We start from the raw sequence: 21,548 nt of genomic DNA, 5'->3' as shown, positions 1-21,548 counted from the left end.
GATACTGTCAGAAGAATGAAAAAGAAAGCTTCATACAATTAGCACTAGGTTAGGAATGGGGATAGGATGAGTTTTCATTTTTTACTGTTAATTGGCCTCTCTGGGCCTTAGCTTTATTTTTTTAGTTGAAAATTGATCTAGTAACTCTCTGGTACTTTTCAGCTTTATTTAATACTTTTTGATGTGCAGAAATTTTCAAAATTCTATCTAACACTATGTATCAAACAACATGTGATACTTCCAAGGACAGAGTGATACTGCAATTCTTTCAGGAGAACATCCTAGATGCATCATGGATATTGCTCTGGAAATACCCTTATTCTGCACAAATTCAAATGGTAGAATTGAGGGTGAAAGTTTGTCTTACCAAACACACTTTAAAGCAAGTGACAGACTCTAGGGTTCTTTTCCTGATCTAGTTCAATGTAGTTCTCTTCCTGGTCCAGTGCATGTGTGGCCTTATGAAGTTCAGACTTCATGGAAGAATTGCAAACAGCAAACTCAGTGGGAGAATGCCAGTATTGTAGGTGACTGGAACCTTTGTGAGCATATAGGGAGTGGGAAGTGAGGGGATTGGCAGTTAATGAATTAGTATAAATGAGCATCTGGGTAAGGTGAGATTAAACACATAAGTCAAACAAGATTTCAGAGCTACTTTCAGGGGTCTCAAATACCTTTTTTTTTTTTGCCTATAAATTAGATCATGACAGATTCTTATAATTATTGATTATTATACAGGTCCTACCTGAAAGAAGTTGGGGATATTTCTTTCCTAATGCATTTACACTTTGTACATGTTCATTAGTGCAGGAAAGGGTAAAATCAAATGCCTATTGAATGCTGACCTGTAAGGTGCCCATGATAAGCAGCACAGAACAGGGTATCATGGGGGCATGTGTTCAAGTCTAGCTGGGCAGCTGCTACTCAGCTTCAACCAACTGTTGCAATGAGGGAAGATGGGTCTGAGAATTAGGTTTTATGTGAAATCTCATATTTTCAATAATCACTCACATATTTAAAACATTTAACATGCCAAACAAAATCTAGCCTTTGGGCTGCCAGCTTGTGTCCTCTGAGTTGAAGCTTGGAAACAATTTGGTGAGAATTTGGATACTATCATCTATAAGACTGGAGAAGGGCCTTTAGTGTCAAGGAATGAACACTGAGTTTCAAAGATCCAGAAAAATCTGCTCTAATGAACATAATTTAAAAAACAAATGAAACCTCCCACTGGCTCTCCTTATTATGAATATTTTCCTGTTATTGGTTTTCCATGTTATGAGTGGTTTCCTATTATGACTATTAAAAATATTATGATTAGGAATTTGCCAAGTCCCAAGTATAAGTTTGTTCTAAGAAAGTGGTATCAGTAGCTCTCTCAGTATTTAGTTTGTGGCTGAGAAAGGAGAAGGTAATGAGGAAGAGAGGAAGGCCAGAGCTCACAGCATGAGTCACAGTCACCTTTAGATCCATGGAGGCCTCGCCACGGCACACCAAGCAACAAAAAATGATCTAAAACTGCTCAAACCAGAAAATGCAGGGTTTGAGGCCTGTTTCTGGATCTAAATAACCCAGCCTTTCCCCAGAATGATCTAATGGCCACTTCCTGAATGAGCAGTACTTTGGAGTAGAAAGACCCAGGGTGTGAGTCTGATTGTGAACTCCTTCATTAGAGACTTTCCAAACCTTTCTTTGGCATCAAAATTTGAATCACCACATGGCAAAGACAGAGGACAAGCTGTTAAGAATAGTCTTCCTTCCTCTTATTTTTTGCAGATTACTTTTTCAAATTAACTGTTGCCCAGGTTATGCCTTTTCTTTTCAGACATGCAATGGGAGGCCTGAGGAGGCATTCTCATGTGGTATGAGGACCACGTGTGAACCGTGGCTCCAGAAAGAACAAAACATTTGACTTGTGCAGGCAGGGAAGATGTGTTTTGAAAGAGCTATAATCAATTCAGGAAGATGGATTTACTGCTTGAGCTCATAGCTTTCAACTATCCAGGTTGGAGAGAAAAAGAAAAAGTACCGCAAAGGATATTACAAGCAGAAGAATCAATGACAACAAGCACTTCAGACACAGGCAATATCTAACGGGAAGGAAAAAGCATGACTATTTCCAACTTAGGACCACCACTCATTTTAATTTTCTTTCCTCAAAATGTCCACCAGAGCTTGCAGCAGCCGGTCATCCCTGTGCTTATAAGGTTTCGTGTTATAGAAAACATCAACGTAGTCATTATACAGACTATCCTCAGAGTCTTTAAGCTGGGAAGGTTTGTTCAGCCTTTCCAGGGCTTCATAGAAATTTTCGTAGGGGATGTTGAGCTTTGCACTTGGAGACTTCTTTGGTGATTGCTTTGGGGGTGAGTTTTTGCTGAAAGCGCTTTGTAGGAGTTGTAGCATGGCCTCAGAAGGGGCTCCCTCTGCCAGCTCATCCCTTCTGCCCCCCACACCGCTGCTGCTGGGGCTTTTGGATGCCAGAGTGTTCACATTCAGGTTCTCTTGTGTGGGCTGTTCCTGAAACACAGAAAGCCACCGGCAAAGGGGAGAAGGCTCATTATTTAGGAGCAGGCAAGCCAGCTGCAGCACACGCCCACTGCCTGCCCCTCGAGAGGCAGTCTGGGGAGCAGAGAGATCACAAGGCTTGGGATCACACTATCTCGGAGTTCAATCCTCATTTTCTCATTTACTGAGGCACCTTTGGCACCTTTTTAATCTCCGTGAACTTCTCCTGTAAAATGGCAATAAGAATCCCTCTATTTCTGGTGGTTTTGAAGACTGAACGAGATGATGTATGTAAGCGCTCATACCTATCTGTCTCCTTCACTTGTCAGCCTGCTGTAGTAGAATTCAAGTTAGGGAATTTAACAATATTGAATTCATTAATTTTAATGTCTGAATTCTGGATGAAAAAATAAATTTTAAAAGATAGTAGGGGGCTTCCCTGGTGGCGCAGTGGTTGAGAGTCCGCCTGCCGATGCAGGGGACACGGGCTCGTGCCCCGGTCCGGGAGGATCCCACATGCCGCGGAGCGGCTGGGCCCGTGAGCCATGGCCACTGAGCCTGCGCGTCCGGAGCCTGTGCTCCGCAACGGGAGAGGCCACAACAGTGAGAGGCCCGCGTACCGCAAAAAAAAAAAAAAAAAAAAAAAAGATAGTAGGGTTTCATCCTATGGAAAAGAATCAATTTACCACCCCCACTCCCTTTCCTCCCACCCACGTTTTGGGAAGGAGCTGATATTAAAATAGGTAATAACTCGTACAGAGGCGCCAACAGTGCCGTCGTGTGGGAATAGCTTTCTAGAGGCCTCTTGCTCTGTCAGGAGCTGCCCTTTCAGCCTCTGAGTTGTCAGAAGGGCCTGGGGAGAGACTGGGGTGGTGGGCGGGGAAGGGGGGAACTGGAGAAATCAGAGAAGTGGCTCTTTGTCAACGGTTGTGGAAGCATTTCAGTATTTTAACAGCCAAATGGTCCTGTTAATACCCCTTAAGGAACCTTGGAGGAAGAAATACCCACAAGGTCCACCTGCCTCCAGAATTGGGAAGAGGAGGCCTCCAAGGTGGAGTCCCAGAGGAAGGCTGTTCTGCAGAACGTAAATGGGGCCATAATATGAGCTGAGGCCTTCTCACAGCTAGTTTATAAATTTCTTGAGTAAATAATGTCTTTGTACCTTCCAAAACACCTGTCAGAGAGCCAGACCTATTCAGGAAAGGACATTCTGGAAATTCTGATAACCTACCTACTACATCTGAGGCACTGTGCTAGAGGCCTGGGGGATACAGAGATAAAGAAAATGTGCTTTCTTCCCACCATCTGATAAGGGAGAAGCCAGCAGCCTCAGTAGGCTGAGACCTAGGAATGTAACTGACTGACTTTAGCTTTCCTTGGCAATTTTCTGAGAGAAACTGTGATTCTATAGCTCCCCTTGGAGTTGCCAAGAAGTGTCAGTTAAGGAATTAGTAAAGAGAAGCCTGCATGATTTGGTCAGTTGAGTCTTGGTCTTCTTTCTGTAAAATGGACATAGTGAGGTCTATCCTTTCTAGGTTACAAGGATTATAAGTTAAATGAGACAATGTGAAAAATGCTTACAAACTAGGTTCAATACAAATGTTGGCTATATGTGATCATACAAAAAGACAGCTCTCTTTAAAATTTGATATTGTTATAAATGGAGAAAATTCATGTTAGAGAACTGAATAATTTTGAATTCATTCATTTTAATTTCTAACTTTCAGATAAAAGAATAAATGAATGAAACAATTTCCTGTGGAAAATAAACAGTTTACTCCTACTCCCTTTCCTCCCAACCCATGTTTGATTCACTTCCTGCCTAAAAGTTAGGGGCAGCTTCACCCACTACATTGTCTACTACAGTTCACAAAAGAACATGCCAGTAAGAACAGAGCCACACAGACCTCCCCCGAATCCACCATCTTCTCCACCCCTCTTCGGTCATTCTGAACGGTGTTGTAGGACGTGTACACTCGGGGCTCTTTCATGTGTTCTGGTTGAGAAGAGGTCCCATGCAGAATTAGCTTCCAGTTCACGATTCTTCCTTCATTTTGCATTCTTCCAGACTAATGAGTAAGCATACATAATTTTAGTGTATATTCTGAGCAATATAAACTCCTTCAAAATAGCTAAATTTTATAGTTTAATTTTAAAATTCTGTGCATTTTATGTGTAGAGCTCTCGGTACAAAGACAAAATCACTGGACTCACTCTTCCTATGAAAAGAGATAGTTGACAGGTTCAAAGATTTAAAAACTGATTAATTGCCTTCAATTAAAAAAGGAGAACTCTACGTGAACCTTCTTTTCTATACTGGGTGTGTCCTTGAAAAGTTGGCTGTATCTTATATAATGAGAATTATATTTATCAATTATCAACTTGTAGAAACATTCCATTGGGGGAAAAAAAAAGTCTGCAGAGTCATATAAATAGCCTTCAGCCTTAAGCAGTCCTTAAGAACTGTATATTTATGGGAAGAGTAATAATTTTCACAGGCTCAACAATTATGTTAAAAATAATGCTGAAATCTAAAATATCTTTAAAAAAAATCTAAAATATCTTAAAAAAAATCTAAAATTGTAGAGTCAGATTTTGAAGACTTGGTATAAAATAGTCCCATCTTGGTAAACAGATTTTCTTAGTTTCCTTATGGTGAAACTGAGTTAAAGAATGGAAGCCAAGGTCAGGAACAGGACCATAAACTAAGAACGTTTTCTTGTTCTCCCTATGAGAGCAGAAATTTTTACAACTTCCATTGCTAAATCACAATTTTAGCAGTCTTTAGCTGAAAGCTATTCTCAGAGAAAAAAAAGTAACAATGACTGTAGAATTTTTATTAATTTAATTAACATCTCCAGGAATTTAAAATCATTTATTTTAAAAAAGTTATCTAGACATTGAATCTGGTGCTACTGGTACTTATAACACTGCTAACTCAGAATAACTTGGACCTGAAAAACCATTCATTTATATGCTCACCTATAGAAAATGATGGAGAAATGATATAAAAATAAATAATTCAACTGTATTTGGCTTTTTGCTCAGACACTTTATTTTTGGGACAGTGTGTTACAATTATAGAAGAAAATCAGAGTGTTAGCAAACAGAAAGAAAACTGAGAAATGCTTTTGTTTCATAACTGAAACAAAACCAAAAAAGTCATATTAAATAAGATATGTTATCTAACAAGTAAGCTACTTTTAAATAGCCACTGCAGTAAATATTGGTAAGAGTTCTGTCATATGACCCCAGCAGAGTGTTATAGCAAAGTTGGTGTAGCATTTAACTATGGTTGAGAATACAGCTGATTCTGGTGGCTGAGTAGGTCATGTGGCTGGCTGTGTTCTGACATGGGTATACTTGGATTTGCCCCACAGTCTGTCACATTGTGTATCAAAATATCTTTTCTTCCTTCTTATATGGCTGGTGCCTAATTTTTTAAAATTTATTTTCTATATAGCCAAGTGGGCAGAGCTTGAAACACTAAACTTTCTCCTTACCTCCATAAGGAGTGATCAAATTTCCTTTGGGCCCTTTCTTATGCACTAACTTTAAAACAGCTTCAGAGTGTTTAAAAGTGAGCTTGTGGTTCTATATCCTTTCATTCATACTTACAATGTCTGTAATTCCCAAAGTCCAAGTGCCTATGGGATTCTCTCCCCACGTGTGAACAGACATGAAATCCCAATTCTTAAAGCCATTAGGAGATGTATCCCGCTCTCTTTCAGCCAACAGTACGGTGCTGGTTCCTGTTTTCATGCAAGAATCACAAATTAACAAGTGTCCTAACAGATCTGATAGTAGGCACACTTTAGCATTTGATAACTGAAAATGGAAGCCGGGAAAAACTAGCCCTCTTAATTTTCCCTTTGAGTATAATACTAGGATGGAGACATTCTCAGGAAATAAAAAAGTTTTTATTCACAGTACTTAGTGCATTGCCTGACATATAATAAGTTGTCAATAAATATTGTAGAAAAATAAATAATGGATGAATATATTGAGTAAGGTTTATCTGAATAAGGAGAACTCAGAGAACTATGTTTATGAACTACATTAAAGAAGAGCATCAAAGACCTAACATACATATTAATGGAACTATCATTTTGAAATTTAAGAGGAAGTTTTGAAAATTTAATAGGTGCCTGAGTCTATAATGTAGCATAGACATAATAAAATAAAGCCATATATAATTTAATCTCTTGTCATATAAAAGCTACTATTAAGAGTAGTTTACTAGTAAGAGTAGTTACTCTAAATTTTCAAATCCAAGTTCTATAGATCAATAAATAATATTTTTAAGAGAAAGTATCAAATGAACTATAGGGCCATTAATGAAAAAGCATTCTGCCAATATTTCCAGCCAATTCCAAGGTATTAAGGAAGTGTAATTCCAGAATTAACAGAACTTACTCCAAACCTCTAGGAAGTTCATATCCTGGAAGGGCATTATAGAGATAGTTCATCTTTCTCATACATCACTTATGGGAATTAAATTTAGTCAGTTGAATCCTACTAAAACATGAAAAAGGATTAGGACAGCTTCTCCTGGTTGGATCGTGGTTTATGTTTCACAAGCTCTTTACCATCTATGATCTTGTCTGACTTAGTAACCTTTCAGGAAAGGACAAATATCCATATATCATATCATATGCCTCAATCATATAATTGTGGAAAAATTTGTTAGTCTCCTCAACTCTCTTTCATGGATCAGAATTCTCAGTTTTTCCACTTAATTCCTTGGATGAGACTGATATATCTGTCAGCTTAATTATTAGAGTAACTTTCACTAATGTGTTACCTGAGAGAAATGAATGATAGATATGTGACCTGGGATAGTGACCTGGGATAATGAGCACAGTTTGAAAATGCATAACTCAGAAGGGTTTATTAATTGGTATTATTTGAATAGGCCTCATTCTTTGCTTATCTAAGGATCAGTTTGAATGAGCAGAGCAGAGTTCTGATGCAAAACAAACAAACAAACAAACAAACATATATTTTAAGACCTGAAAGTATCTATGGGAAGACTTAGGTCTATATATAAAGAAAAATCAATCACTGATTTGAAATCATTTAATTTATACTGAAAAATTTAAACACATAATTTAGAAGAAATTGAATTTTGTTTTTTGTGTTTTTTTTTTTTTGAAATTTACCAGCAGCAGAAGTGAGGGTGACATGAAGGTCTCCTCTGCGGGAATATTCAATTGTTGCTTCAAATTGCACATGTTCCAGTGACTTGATAGCATTTTCTTGTCCTTCACAAGCTCTTGTTGGAATTTCTATGATAACTTCTCCATTAGCTTTCAGGGCTCTAAATACATTAAAGAATCATCACTGAACAAAGTGTATCTCTTCTTCCTTGCATTTTATGGAAATACATACACAACACTCTTAAGGAGATACTCAGCTAGGCTTGTTGTCTCTATTATGAGTAGAAATCAATTCAGGATTAGGTATAAAGTAATTTTAATGCACAAGAAAATGATAAGGTTTTTGTGGAAATAGAAAAAAACAATTCTACAATTTATATGGAACCACAAAAGACTATAAATAGCCAAATCAACCCCAAGAAAGAAGATCAAAGCTGGAGGAATCACACTTCCTAATTTCAAAATATAATACAAAGCTACAGCAATCAAAACAGTATGGTACTGAAGGAAAAAAAAAAGCACTAATTCGAAAAGATACATGCACTCCAGTGTTCATAGCACCATTATTTACAATTGCTAAGATATGGAAGCAGCTTAAGTGTCCATCAACAGATAAATGGATAAAGACAATGTGATATACACACACCCATATGATGGAATACTAACCAGCCATAAACAAAATGAAATTTTGCCATTTGCAACAACATGGCTGGACTTGGTGAGTACTATGCTAAGTGAAATAAGTCAGAGAAAAACAAATGCTGTATGATATCACTTATATGTGGAATCTAAAATATACAACAAACTAGTAAATATAACAAAAAAGAAACAGACTCACAGATATAGAGAACAAATTAGTGGTTACCAGTGTGGAGAGGGAAGTGGAGGGGCAATACAGGGGTAGGGGATTAAGAGGTATAAACTCTTGGGTATAAAATAAGGTATAAGGGTATATTGTACAACACAGGGAATATAACCAATATTTTATAATAATTATAAATGGAGTATAAACTTAAAAAATTGTAAATCACTATATTTTACATCTGTAACTTATATAATATTGTACATCAACTATACTTCAAAAGAAAAAAAGTATAGTACTGGCATAAAGACAGAAATACAAGCCAATAGAACAGAATAGAGATCCCAGAAATAAACGCACCCATTAGACCTGAAACTGTAAAACTCCTAGAAGAAAACATAGGGAAAAAGCTTCATTACATTGGTCTTGGCAGTGATTTAATGGATATGACATTAAAAGCACAGGCAGCATACACACAAAAAATAAACGAGTAGGACTACATCAAACTAAAAAGCCTCTGCACAGCAAAGGAAACAATCAAACTGAAATGGCAACCTGCAGAATGGTAGACAATATCTGATAAAGGGTTAATCTCTAAAATATATAAGAACTCCTACAACTCAATAGCAAAAAAAACCAACAACCTGATTCAAAAATGAGCCAAGGACCTAAATCAACATTTCTCCAAAGAGGGCATACAAATGACCAACAGGTATGTGAAAAAAAAAAAGTTTACCATCATTAATCATCAGGGAAATGCAAATCAAAACCCACATCAAAACACCTGTCAAGGGACTTCCCTTGTGGCACAGTGGTTGAGAGTCCACCTGCTGATGCAGGGGACACAGGTTCGTGCCCCGGTCCGGGAAGATCCCACATGCCGTGGAGCGGCTGGGTCTCTGAGCCGTGGCTGCTGAGCCTGTGCATCTGGAGCCTGTGCTCCGCAATGGGAGAGGCCACAACAGTGAGAGGCCCGTGTACCGCAAAAAAAAAAAACAAAAAAAAAAACAAAAAAAAAACAAACCACCTGTCAAGAGTCAGATGACTATTACTTAAAACAAACAAACAAAAAAAGACAACTGTTGATGAGCATGTGGAGAAATTGGAGCCCTTGCACAACTGGTGGGAGTACAAAATGGTACAGCCACTATGGAAAACAGTATGAAGTTTTGTAAAAAAAAATAAAACTGCCATATGATCCAGGAGTCTCACTTATGGATATTTATCAAAAGAATTGAACCCAGGATCTCAAAGAGATATTAGCACTCCCATGTTCATCGTAGTATTATTCACAGTAGCCAACACCTGGAAACAACCTAGAAATTCATCAACACATGAATGGATAAAGAATATGTAATATTCCATACATACAATGGAATATTAGCTTCAAAAAAGAAGGAAATTCTGCTTTATGTGACAATATGGATACAACTTGAGGACATTGTGCTGAGTGAATAAAGCAGTCAGAGGTAGATAAATATTGCATGATTCTACTTATATGAGGTATCTAAAATAGTCAAATTCATAGAGTCAAAGAGTGGAATGTTGGTTGCCTGAGGCTTGTGGGGGGAATGGAGAGTTCCTAATCACTGGGCATAAAGTTTAAGTTAAGCAAGATAAATAAGTTCTAGAGATCAGTTGTACATTGTACTTATAGTTAACAATTATGTATTGTACACTTAAAATTTAAGAGGGTAGATCTCATGTTAAGACTTCTTAACACAATAAAATAAAAAGGGAAAAAAGGAAAAAAAATGTTAAGGAAGACACAGATACTTAAATACAAGCTATTTGCTGTGGCATTGAATTCAAGCAGATTTGCCTTATAGCCATCAAAAAGTGGTCCAATACTGAAATATACTCTCTTAAGAAATGATTTTCTCTCCCTAATGCAGGCCCTCCAAGCCTCCCACCCTTGGATATTTTGTGTGAGTGGGTCTTCTGTACAATTGCAGTTGCCTTGATACGAGATTCTGCTTCCGTAGCTAGATGTAGTGGGAGAGGTGTAGTCTAATTGAAAGCCATATGATAAAAGATCCTTCACGGAAGGAAAGTCATGAATCACAAAGCACTGTGGCATGAAGCGAGGTTCTTTTGGAAATAGGTTTGGGGTAACACTGGTTGGCAAGTACTGCATTTCATCATTTCTAAGATGCATTAAAAAAACCATTTTAACATCTTTGAATTTGGAATGAATATTAAAGAACTGATGGTTGGTAATAGTTTAACTGGCAATGATTTTTCTTAGTGATATATAAATCAATTGTGCACATTAACTTACTGCTATCTGGTTGGTAGGCTATGAGAGGAAAATACAAACATGTTAACACGATTTGCAAATCTTTGATCTCTGTGATTCCTCATGGACACACAGGGAACACTGACAAATGCCATCTCCATCTGCTTCAGAAGGGTAGGTGAGAAAAATTAGGCAGAGTGACAAACGTCATACTCAAATAGTGCCTTGGGCACACATTTGTTTAAAATTCCTGGAGACACTTACCTGGGCTCAAAGTCATTGTCCTTTACAACACACTCCTTCTTCTCAGACACACTGCTCCAGGTCCTGGGATCAGCTAAATCCACCAGAGCTTTGGCATTTAGCAACCCAAATCCAAATCGACTATTCACCATCAAGCCTGCTCCATTCTTTTTCCATCCAGGGTTATTGGCCAGTGGGTCATACTCAGAGGTCCAGACAACCAAGTGCTGCATATCTCGCCAGGTGAGATTTGGACTGGAGAGGAAGTGACCCAAAGAATCTTTCAGGGACAAAAAGAAGTTTCCTTGCAAAATCAAGTGCAAAAAACAATCATCTCCATTCAGAGATGATGACGTATCTTTTGCAACTGTACTTATGTAATTTTTGTGTGTATCACTATTGTTATGTCTTTCATTCATAATTAAAAATACAGTCTTGAAAACTTCTCCTCATACCACATAAGTTACGATCTTAGCATGAGTAAAATTCGTTTTCAGCATTGTAGAAAAGTAGAACTTGGTCCCTGATTCCTATGTACTTACATTTAACTGGAGCAAAATTTAAAATGTTAGCACTTCCTTTGTGCCCTCCAATCTTCTGCTGTTCATTAACAGTCTTAGTATTTTCAGCATTATGAACCCACAGTTGAGCTTTTGACTTCCTTCTTAGGAAGACTCAGATTTAGACATGGGCTGGCTACCTACTCTTAAATTTTTTTTTTTTTTTTTTTTTCTGTACATGGGGCTCTCACTGTTGTGGCCTCTCCCATTGCGGAGCACAGGCTCCGGACACGCAAGCTCAGCGGCCATGGCTCACGGGCCCAGCCACTCCGCGGCATGTGGGATCTTCCCGGACTGGGACACGAACCCGTGTCGCCTGCATCGGCAGGCAGACTCTCAATCACTGCGCCACCAGGGAAGCCCAACTCTTAACTATTTTTTAACTCTTTTCTTTATATAGCAAAAGTGTCAAGAAGCTCTTAGCTACTTGAGATCATTCTTACAAGGCACCATGCTGAATAGTGTGGGGATATTCAAGGAGGTAGTTCATGTTTTTAAGAAGTGTACAATCAAGTAAAGGAACTAAGTCTTTCAATAACTATAATATATCTGTTGAGTGCTGTATTCATAGCATAATGTATTGTAGAACTTTGAAGGGAAAGAATTCTTTTGGGATGGAAAGATCTAGGAAGGCTTTTCTAGGAGGAAATATTTGAGTTGATTTTTAAAGGGTGGGTAGAATGTCAAAAAGTTGAAAGAGAGAGAACAGGGGATGAGACAATGGGTCAAAACCTCTGACAGGGGAAGGATAGGATGTGGCCAGAGTACAGTGAATAGTCTGGTTTACTGAAGCAAGGAAGAGGTGGGCAGGAGTACTGAGCCAGATGGTGAGGACCTTGAATGCCAGGAAAAGGAGCTTATACTTTATCGTTTGGGCAAGGGGGAGCCATTGAGGATTTTTGAGCAAGGGAATGGTATAATGAGGAGTCTTGGCAAAATTAATTTAGCAGCAATATAAAGATAAATCAGAGATGCATGGGATTATCAGGTCTGTTATAATGAATATGAAACCTTCCCTGATCACCCTATTTAAGATTTCAATTCTCCCCAAATACTCCTGAGCTCTCTTACCTTGCTATACTTTTTTTTTCTTTCATAGTGCTTATCATCTTCTAACATACTGAGCAACTCATTTGTTTTGTGTATTATTAATATCTGTCTCCCCTGCTAGAATCAGCGGGGAGAAGGGCTGAGATTTTTATCCATCTTGTTCTCTGATGTGTACCAAGCACTCAGAAGAATGCCAGGCACAGGGTATATATGCTGGGTAAATATCGGTTGGTTGGATGATTGAATGTGTGTAAGTGTTAACTGGCCTTAAATACAATTTTAAAACTTACTGCTATTAGTCATTAGAGTCTTTCATGATCTCAAGCTTTTCCTTAGCTTTAAGACCTGCATTGTTTCTATCAAGCCAATCAAGCATTATTTATTAAATAATAAATGCCTAAGTTTTGAGTCTTCAAGGTTTCTATCTTACCACTTGGTTGTGAAACAACCATCAGGGGAATCTGGCTCAACTTGCTATTTTCTCCCCAGAGCCCATAATGGACTGGTTTAACAGTCCCCTGGTGACAAGCAAGAGGCAATACATTCCTAAACACTGAAGAGTCTGTTGCTGGTTAAAATCCTAGTCCTCATCATAAGCATTGCAAAGGCTCTATCTGGTGGGCCTCATGGGGAAGCTGTCCTCTCTCCACACCAGTTTGAGTGCACAGCCCGTGCATCACCATCTCTGAAGGGAGCTGCAGTCAAGGACTCAGGCCTTCCTCCCCCATCAAGCTCTTCCCATATTTACATTCCTAGGCCCTGTGCCTTCATTCCTAGGTCTCCTTATCTGAGGCCTTGGGCAAAGCTCTTCTTCAGGCGCCTCAGCCAAGGCCTCCTAATGGGGGGAGGAGAAGGAACCTTGAAGATACTTCTCCCCACTCTGACTCAGTACCCAGTACTTCTCCACTCTGAGCCTTCCCCCTCACCCCACCCCACCCCAGAGTCCATAAAACTACCAGAGCCTTCTGTTGGGGCTTCCTCAACAGTGAGACAACCCCCATGTCCATGCTTTCACCTGACCATCAGCTGGTGCACCTTTCCATGGGGGAAAATGGAATAGGGAGAGTCAGTGTTTTCTCTGGTTTTAGACTCTGGCCTTTACCATCACAGTAAGTGATGAAAGGCTTAACTCTTTCATTTTTGGTCTGTTGCTTTAAAGCTACTTTGACCCCTGGCAGCTCAATATGCTTTCTCTCTGCTCAGCTGAGCTCCTGACAAACAACAGAGAGTGACTGATAAAGGCCTAAACCCACTGAATCAAAATATCTGAGGGTAGGGCATGATTTTGTACGTATATTTGAAAAAAACTGTCTAGGCAGTTTTATGTTATACCTAAATAATAGGAGTTGGAAGAAAGAATACAAGAATATAACTAATTAAGACAATTAGGGGTCAGAATAGGGAGTAACAGAAGGCACATTAAGTTATATTCTACTGCCAAAGACCTGTGTGACCTTAAGCAAACCAATTCATCTCCCTGGGCCTGAGTGGACTCATCTATAAGATGAGTGGTTGAGTATGACAATCTAGAAAATTCCATATTATTCAGAACTCCAATCTGCCCATATCATATATACTTCATTGTAGATCGTGTTTCCACATTGGCCATCCCACACTGAGGAATAATTAACTAGTTGAGCAGAAATGGCTTATTTTCTGAATGTGGAAACTAGTTCTGGCCTATATGGCTCTTTATTGAAATTCTTGCTTCCAGTCTTTTAAAGGGAGTTTTAGGTAAAAGCCTCTTACCAAGGGGGTCTCTGGGCAACACACCAATTTCCCACTTGGACTCTCAGTGTGGGCAGGTGTGTGTGTGTGTGTGTGTAGGTTGGGATGAGGATATGTAGTAAGGAGGCATGGTCTTGATAATCATGATAATCAAACACAAAGCAGATTTTCTACATTTCTATAGTTAGAGAATTATTTTTTATTTAGTTGAAGATTTTATTGTTTTTTAATTTTCTTTTTCCTATTCTTTGCAAAATATTCAAAGAGCTTCATTGTCATGCAATTAGGAAAATTAAGCCTATTTTTCATTTGAGTGATTGCATTTCATAAATGAAAAGGAGCTTCTAACAATAGTGCTTCTCATTCCTGACAGTCTTCTTCTGTTAATTAGCATCTCACTCCTCGATGGCATCCAGAATAATTAAAATTTTTAAAACTACATTGGGTTGCTAATTAAGGATGTGTTTATAGAAAATAAGGGCTTTGGAATTAAACACTGAAATTAAGCATTGCTTCTAATTAGAAGAGTGTAGGTAAAGTAATCTGGAGACAAAATTCTAAGGTGAAAAATCTTAAAGGCTACATGGTTTAGCTTCTAATCACAATTAGATAAGCCTAAATGTTGAAGATTTTCTAACCTAGAGATTTTCCAACATTTCACAATCCACTGAGTCAAGGATTTCTTTGATGTGATTTATCCAAAGGTTTCATGCAACTTTGAAAGTCCGTTTCCCATCCTCTAACCTTTAATGAAAACAGAAGATTGGTTCATCTGTTTGTTTAATACCTGCAAAGGTGTGAAGGGATTCAATGTTTCACTTTTTGCTCTTTATTAAAAATTATTCTGATTCTTTGCTCTCCCCTCAAAAGACAGGTTACTGTCTGCCATCTTTCTTAAGTATAATAGTACCACAGGCATTTATCCAAGGAATTCCTGTCTCTCTTAGGGTGTGTGTGTGTGTGTGTGTGTGTGTGTGTTTTATATATATATATATATATATATATATATATATATATATATATATATATTTCCAGGATATGCCTATTAAGTATCCTAATGGGCATCTTCACAGTCACAGCCCAATGAGGTTGTAGGAAAATACAGTTGTAAGGTAACTCTTCATAGCAGCTGTTTCTCAAATTTTGGTTAAGGTAACTACCAGCATAAACATTGCCTGGGATATCAGAAACTTCTGAATCTGAGTCGCTGGCATTTGGTCCTGGGAATCTGCAAACTAAATAAACACCCAAGGTGATGACTGTATGCTGGTGTTTGAGAAACATTCTTCTAGGGAAGGAAAGTATTCCTCTATACATTTGATCCAGAAACTATTATTTGAGCCAGAAATCATTTTTCTCCTTCCCTCTTCTCTTCCCATTCCCCAGAGTCCCATATTTAATGCAGCGTAGTAAGTAGTCTGCATGACAGGAGCCTTTTATTCAGAACTCATAAATATGAGTTAAGATGTTTCTTTATCAGTCTCAATCTTCTTAACTCCTCTTTCTTTGAGGGGATGAAATTTCCCCTCCCTCACAGGACTATAGGAGGCAGTGTCCTGTAGCTGCTGGTAGTACAGGCTTTGGGGTCAGACAGACCTAAGTTTAAATCTTTTGTGGGATCTTGGTTACATTTCTCAACCTCTCTAAGTCTCAGTTTGTTCCTTAGTGAAATGCAATTAATAATTTCTGTGTCACAAGACTGTTGTAAGGATTAGAGTTGGTCTTGTATATAAAGAGGTTAGCACAGTGTCTGGCCATGGTAAGAGCCTGATAAATACTGAATGTTATTATTCTTGATAAATTTAGCCCAGAGTTGTTCTTCAGTCTCCATAGTTGTTCCTTGAGGAGAAACACATGGTAAAATGATTCTTCCAATCTTGATTGTCTAGGGACTCTTCTAGAAATTCTGGCATTCAGATTTCTGAAATAGTCATTTGGGTATAGACAATTGAATGGAGCTAAGAAAACTGCCCAGTTGAGAACAGACATCCCAATAATCTGTATGTACTTTGGCAGGAAGTTTATAAATGTTAAGATAGATTATGGCCATCTTACTGATGATTGAATCAAAATGAAAAGAATTAAATTCTTATTACATGCACCAGGGAGATCATAGACTCTTAATGTCTCTTAAATCATGAGCAGTGTGAGAATCTGATGGAACCTACAAACCATTCCCCCCAAAATGCCAGACACACACTCTCAAACATTTCTGCATCTAGTTTCAAAGAAGTTCATGGACCCCATGTATTTCATAACAATCCATGCAGCCCCTGCTTTATAACTAGTCCATTAGGAATTAACTGAGATTAATGAGGCTAGATCATTCTTAGATCACTTTCTCCTTATACAGAAATAGAAGGTTTGAAATTTTAGAAGTCAGAGGTTACACTTAAATTTTCAGTTCTTAGTCAAAATAATATTACATCTGTTCAGCTAGATGGGTGTTTCTACTATTCTGGTCACTAGACAAGGATGGGCTAGGTCTGGATAGTTACATTTGCATGCATCTGATAGGTGTTGGGTAGGGAAGACAAGATTTTACAGATGGTTTTCTTTTAAAAGCTCCCTGGAACTAAAAGCTTATATCCTAAAATCATAAATATCATGATCTTGTTTCACTACCTGTGTGTAACTACTTGCCTTTATAGGACCTTATTTCTTTCACTCTGGACCTCTTACCACCAACCTCAGCAATTCATGTTAGATGATTTATATATGCTGATACCTTCAGTTTCAAACTGGAGGATTTTATAAAGGGAAAAGTTTCAAAAAAAAGATCTGATCTGACCCCTCCATTCTATAGATGATAAATTGAGCCCTCTTAATTTGCCTAAGGTCACATAGCTAGTGATACACCTAGAACTTGAAGCCAGGTGTTCCTTGCACTTTTCACTGCTTAGATTATCTCTCCTCAAATTTGGTTTGGGTCTGCTGATGCCAGTCAAAGCTTGTGTCTTTAGACTTTGCCCTCTGTCCATCCCCTTCCTGTTACAACTGGACTCAGATTCTGAACATAGCTTTTCTGTTGGATTCAAGAGCCTCAGATTTCCCTGTTTCTGACTGGGCATCTGGATTTGCTCTTCCTTTATCAGTATCTTTCCAGCCCCTCCAAGTAGGTAGACTCTTGATACAAGCCTTACTAGGCCTATCATTCTTAGCCGCTGTGGCCGTTTCATAGCTGAGATACCAGGGACTAAACCACAACTCCACAGGTGGCTCCAGGGCTCCTGAAACAATGCTGGACTCTCCTCAGCAGCTGCAGGGCTTTTCCAGCTATGGCCCGGGCCAAGGAGTTCTGTTCTTCTACTACTGTGAACCTCAACTCATCTACTGAACATGACGTGAAGGAACTGCTTTGTCCTCTCTGTAGAGAATATGGATGTTCTTCTAAGATAACTTCCTTATTAGGAAGAATAATAGTAATTTACAAGTTTTAACACATCCTCTATCATTGCAACCATAGCACCTGACTTAACATTTAAAGATTTCTCACCACACAACATCGGAACATTTTTTTCCTCTGTGTTAAGTATTATACTATTGAATAACTATTATGAAGGGGAAAATGTTGCTAAATCTCTTTTTGGTAACATACACTAAAATAAATTCCAGGGGGATTTAGAGCATAAATATGGTAAAGGAACCATAATAAAAGACATATAAATAAATGTGTATATAATTTGGAGTTGTAAAGATTTTTCTGAGCATAAAAAGGAAAAAAACCTTAAAGAGACTGACAAAGATAACTGTATACATATTAACTTCATTACATCAAAAATTACATGTAAGTAAAATTAAAAGGTAAATGTCAAACTAACCAAACATTCGTAGCTTTTCTAACTAAGGCCATAAAACCAAATCAAGGTCATAAACAATCACAGATGATAAATGGCAAAAGAATATAAAATATTGAACTTCATTAGTAATGAAATAAAAGCATATAGAGATGAGATGCCATTTTCACCTATCAAAGTAGCAAACATTTTAAAAGATAATAAAAGTAGGTTTGATAAGGGTTTAGGAAACTGGCACTCTCACACATATACTGCTGGTGGGAGTACAAAATGGTACCCGTCTTTATCGACAGTAACTTGTCAATATGTATCAAAATCATTAAAACATGCATGCCCTTTGACCCAAAAATTCCAATCGTAAGGGTTTATCTTAAGGAAATTATCAGGAATGATAACTGATATCTATGGACAAGGGTGTTGAGCATGAAATGGCCTTAATAAAATTTGCATTTATATAATGGTATACTACAAAAAGATAAAAGTCCTGTTTTTAATTCTCATGTCCCCTGATGTGTTATATCAGCTCTAGGGTGGGGCTTATATAATCTAAAAAAAAAGGATTTTTTTAAACTTATTATTCCTAACACTACCCACAGGAAATTATCTGGACAATTATCTGGACAATCTGGTGGGAATAAACAGAAGTGAGAAGGCCTTATAGCTGAGTGGTAGGAGGACTGGAGGGGACTGAGTGGGAGGAGAGCATGAGTTTTTAAAAGTCAAGGAAGATTGATTTAGATATGAGAAAGTGCTTTAATATAGGTAGATTTAAAAAATTACAGGGCTTCCCTGGTGGCACAGTGGTTGAGAGTCCGCCTGCGGATGCAGGGGACACGGGTTCGTGCCCCGGTCTGGGAAGATCCCACATGCCGCGGAGCGGCTGGGCCCGTGAGCCATGGCCGCTGAGCCTGCGCGTCCGGAGCCTGTGCTCCGCAACGGGAGAGGCCACAACAGTGAGAGGCCCACATACCGCAAAAAAAAAAAAAAAAAAAAAAAAAAAATTACAAAATAGTGTGTGAATTAAGATTCCAATTTTGCAAGTAAGTGTGTGTATTAAATCTACATTGAGATGTTGACAGGAAGAGAGCTTATTTTTTATTATTTTTTGTAGTTTTCCACTGTAACCATATATTCAGAAAAAAATATATGCTATGAAAAAGAAGGAGAAACAGCTTTTTACAGGTGATTAGATGGTTTCTGGGCCTTACTTTGCTTCCAGGGCCAGAGCGAAGATGCCAGCAGCCAGGGGTGCTGAGGCAGAGGTGCCTGTGTGGGTCTCTGTGCAGTCATTGTGCAGGTCAGCACTCGTCTGAGGGGCACCAGGAAAGAAAGAAACATGGGAGAACATGTGAGGAGTGTGATCCTGTCCCCGGGGGTTAACCCTACCGAGGGCTGCATCTGTTAGGATCAGGAAGCCCAGCTGATTCGATTCCCTATTTCCTCCTCTAAACTACAGGCGGATGTTTGCCATCTGCTGATATTTTAGCTCACTCTCCTCTATATGCAACTTGTCTATAATTCTGGCATCAGAATGCCTTTTCTGGGGATGAAGTCCTCCCACTATGAATTTTTTTTTTCTCTTCTGAGATTCCCAAATGAAACGCTGTCTGTAAAAAAGGGACTATTTCAAAATCACTGTGAATCATGCTGGCCCATTAATCATCAGGTCCATTGTGTTTGGCCTGGCATATTTAGAAATTTTGCCTCATGCACAATTCCCTTTTGCCTTCAGATTGACATTTGACTGCCTCTTCAGCACGAGGAGGTAAAGCCATCCTGATTTGGGCCACTTGAACTATTTGCACAAAATGTGTTTAGTGTGTAGTTTGCACTCACTGTTGATGTAATCTGATGGCCATGAGTTAGTGTCACATTTGTACTTCGATGAACATGGCGAGTTTTTCAAATGAAAGTGTGCTGGACTTAGATCCGGGCTCAAATTCTAAACCTGCCACTCAGTAGATGTGTCCCATGGGCAAGTCACTTGGTTTCCCCATCTGTCAAATGAGGTTGATATTTCTTGACTCATATTCTGAGGCTGAAATGAGATCCTGTCTGTGAAAGCATTTTCACACAATGTGATTGCACATAAGGAATTACCCAGGCTAATTTTAGCCTAGTGAAGAGGTTGCTGAGATGAAGGGAAGAAACCAAAGAGACTCCCGATTAGTCTGACTTGAGGACCACAGTGTTGTTGGTTGAACAAGTACTTGGGCCAAAGGATTACTAACAAGACTCCCACCCAGGCTCTCACACTATGATTTTTAGCTAGAGATTTCAAGGTGTGGGAGGGAGGTGCAAAAAAAACAGTTTATTCTATTATCACCTCCTTTGGCTTCCCACTTGGAGTCACTGAATATCTCAAGTTCTGGTGGCCCTGTTCCTCTGGGGGCTGCGGAAGCAAGGTTGCCCTTTTTACCTGTTGACGCAAGTAAGCCCCAGAGATGACTGTGCTGAGGAAGAGGTTTGCGTAAGACAAAGTCTATGTTAGTCCAATTGTCTCAAATAGAATCCACCAGCTGTCTCTTCTATGGCTCATTTACCTAAGGAGCGATCTTTACAAAGATGGAAATTCTTCCTCCTGCTTCACAGCAGAGTGGCTCAGATGAGAGACCGTCTGTGAAATGGTGACTCTGAAATGGACCACAGGCCATTTTTTGAAAAGCCACTCTGAACACCCACAGGGTCATCAAGAGCCAGGGGCTGTGAATGCAAGTGGGGCACATGTCTGGTAGGCTCCTTTACAGCAGGGTATAAGATATACCTGCCATAAAGAACCCCTAGGTAGAATGTTACCGTCTCTTTGAGTAATTGAAGATATGGGCATGAGAGGTAGGCCAGAGTTTCTAAGTTGAGACCATAGTTTTACTGTCTAAACTAGAACAGGCAGTTCCAGAAGAGTGATCCTGCATGAAGATCGTAGTTCTGACAATTTTGTTGAGATGCCATTAATATGAATTTTACACACATCCCAAAGACTAATTATTAGGCAGGTTACCCACAATCTAATTGGATCATGACCTGGTTTTTTATTGAGATTAGGATCTACATACTTTAGCCGGTTGGTTCTTTCTGTGTCAGGAGTTAAGTTTGAGGCTTTCAATTTTTAAATTAAAAGAAGTGCCTCTCTTTGTTCTCAAAGCCCCTGAATGGGCCTTCATCATCATGCCCTTGAAGGGAAATCCAATAATTGCCCTTGGCAGTCTGACTCATGGAAGTGAAGGCACAGTCAAGCGGGGGCTGGAGATGTTCTCTGAGCATATAACCTTCCTAAGCTGCTTATTCGGATGCTGAAAAGTTCACCTCAGGGGAAATTTAGACTGTTATTTTCCTGTAGGTCGTCCATCCTTAGGAGACATAGCTGGTGTATGCTCTGTATTTTTATCATCTGCTAAAGGGCAACTCAGACATTTTCCCTGCTATTAAAGGATCAACAAGTACAAGGGTGATAAAGCTCCAACA

The 21,548-nt window shown here is 38.9% G+C and overlaps 1 protein-coding gene across 1 annotated transcript in view; it reads right to left on the bottom strand.

Moving 5' to 3' along the window:
- Window positions 1-784: 784 nt before the first annotated feature.
- PCSK1 (proprotein convertase subtilisin/kexin type 1) overlaps window positions 785-21,548 on the bottom strand; it is a 42,298-nt gene continuing 21,534 nt past the window's right edge. The window contains exons 9-14 of the mRNA XM_082620305.1: window positions 19,295-19,395; window positions 10,973-11,206; window positions 7,671-7,828; window positions 6,127-6,260; window positions 4,410-4,577; window positions 785-2,514 (exon numbers count right to left, since the gene is read on the bottom strand). Coding sequence (XP_082476431.1) covers window positions 2,143-2,514; window positions 4,410-4,577; window positions 6,127-6,260; window positions 7,671-7,828; window positions 10,973-11,206; window positions 19,295-19,395 — 1,167 coding nt within the window. The 3' untranslated portion in view covers window positions 785-2,142. The remainder of the gene's footprint in view (window positions 2,515-4,409; window positions 4,578-6,126; window positions 6,261-7,670; window positions 7,829-10,972; window positions 11,207-19,294; window positions 19,396-21,548) is intronic.

The sequence above is a fragment of the Mesoplodon mirus genome (assembly GCF_964341445.2).
Source record: "Mesoplodon mirus genome assembly, chromosome: 5".
NCBI classification, from domain to species: Eukaryota; Metazoa; Chordata; class Mammalia; order Artiodactyla; family Ziphiidae; genus Mesoplodon; species Mesoplodon mirus.
Note: the sequence above shows the minus strand (reverse complement) of the source record. Positions and strands in the feature narration are given on the sequence as shown.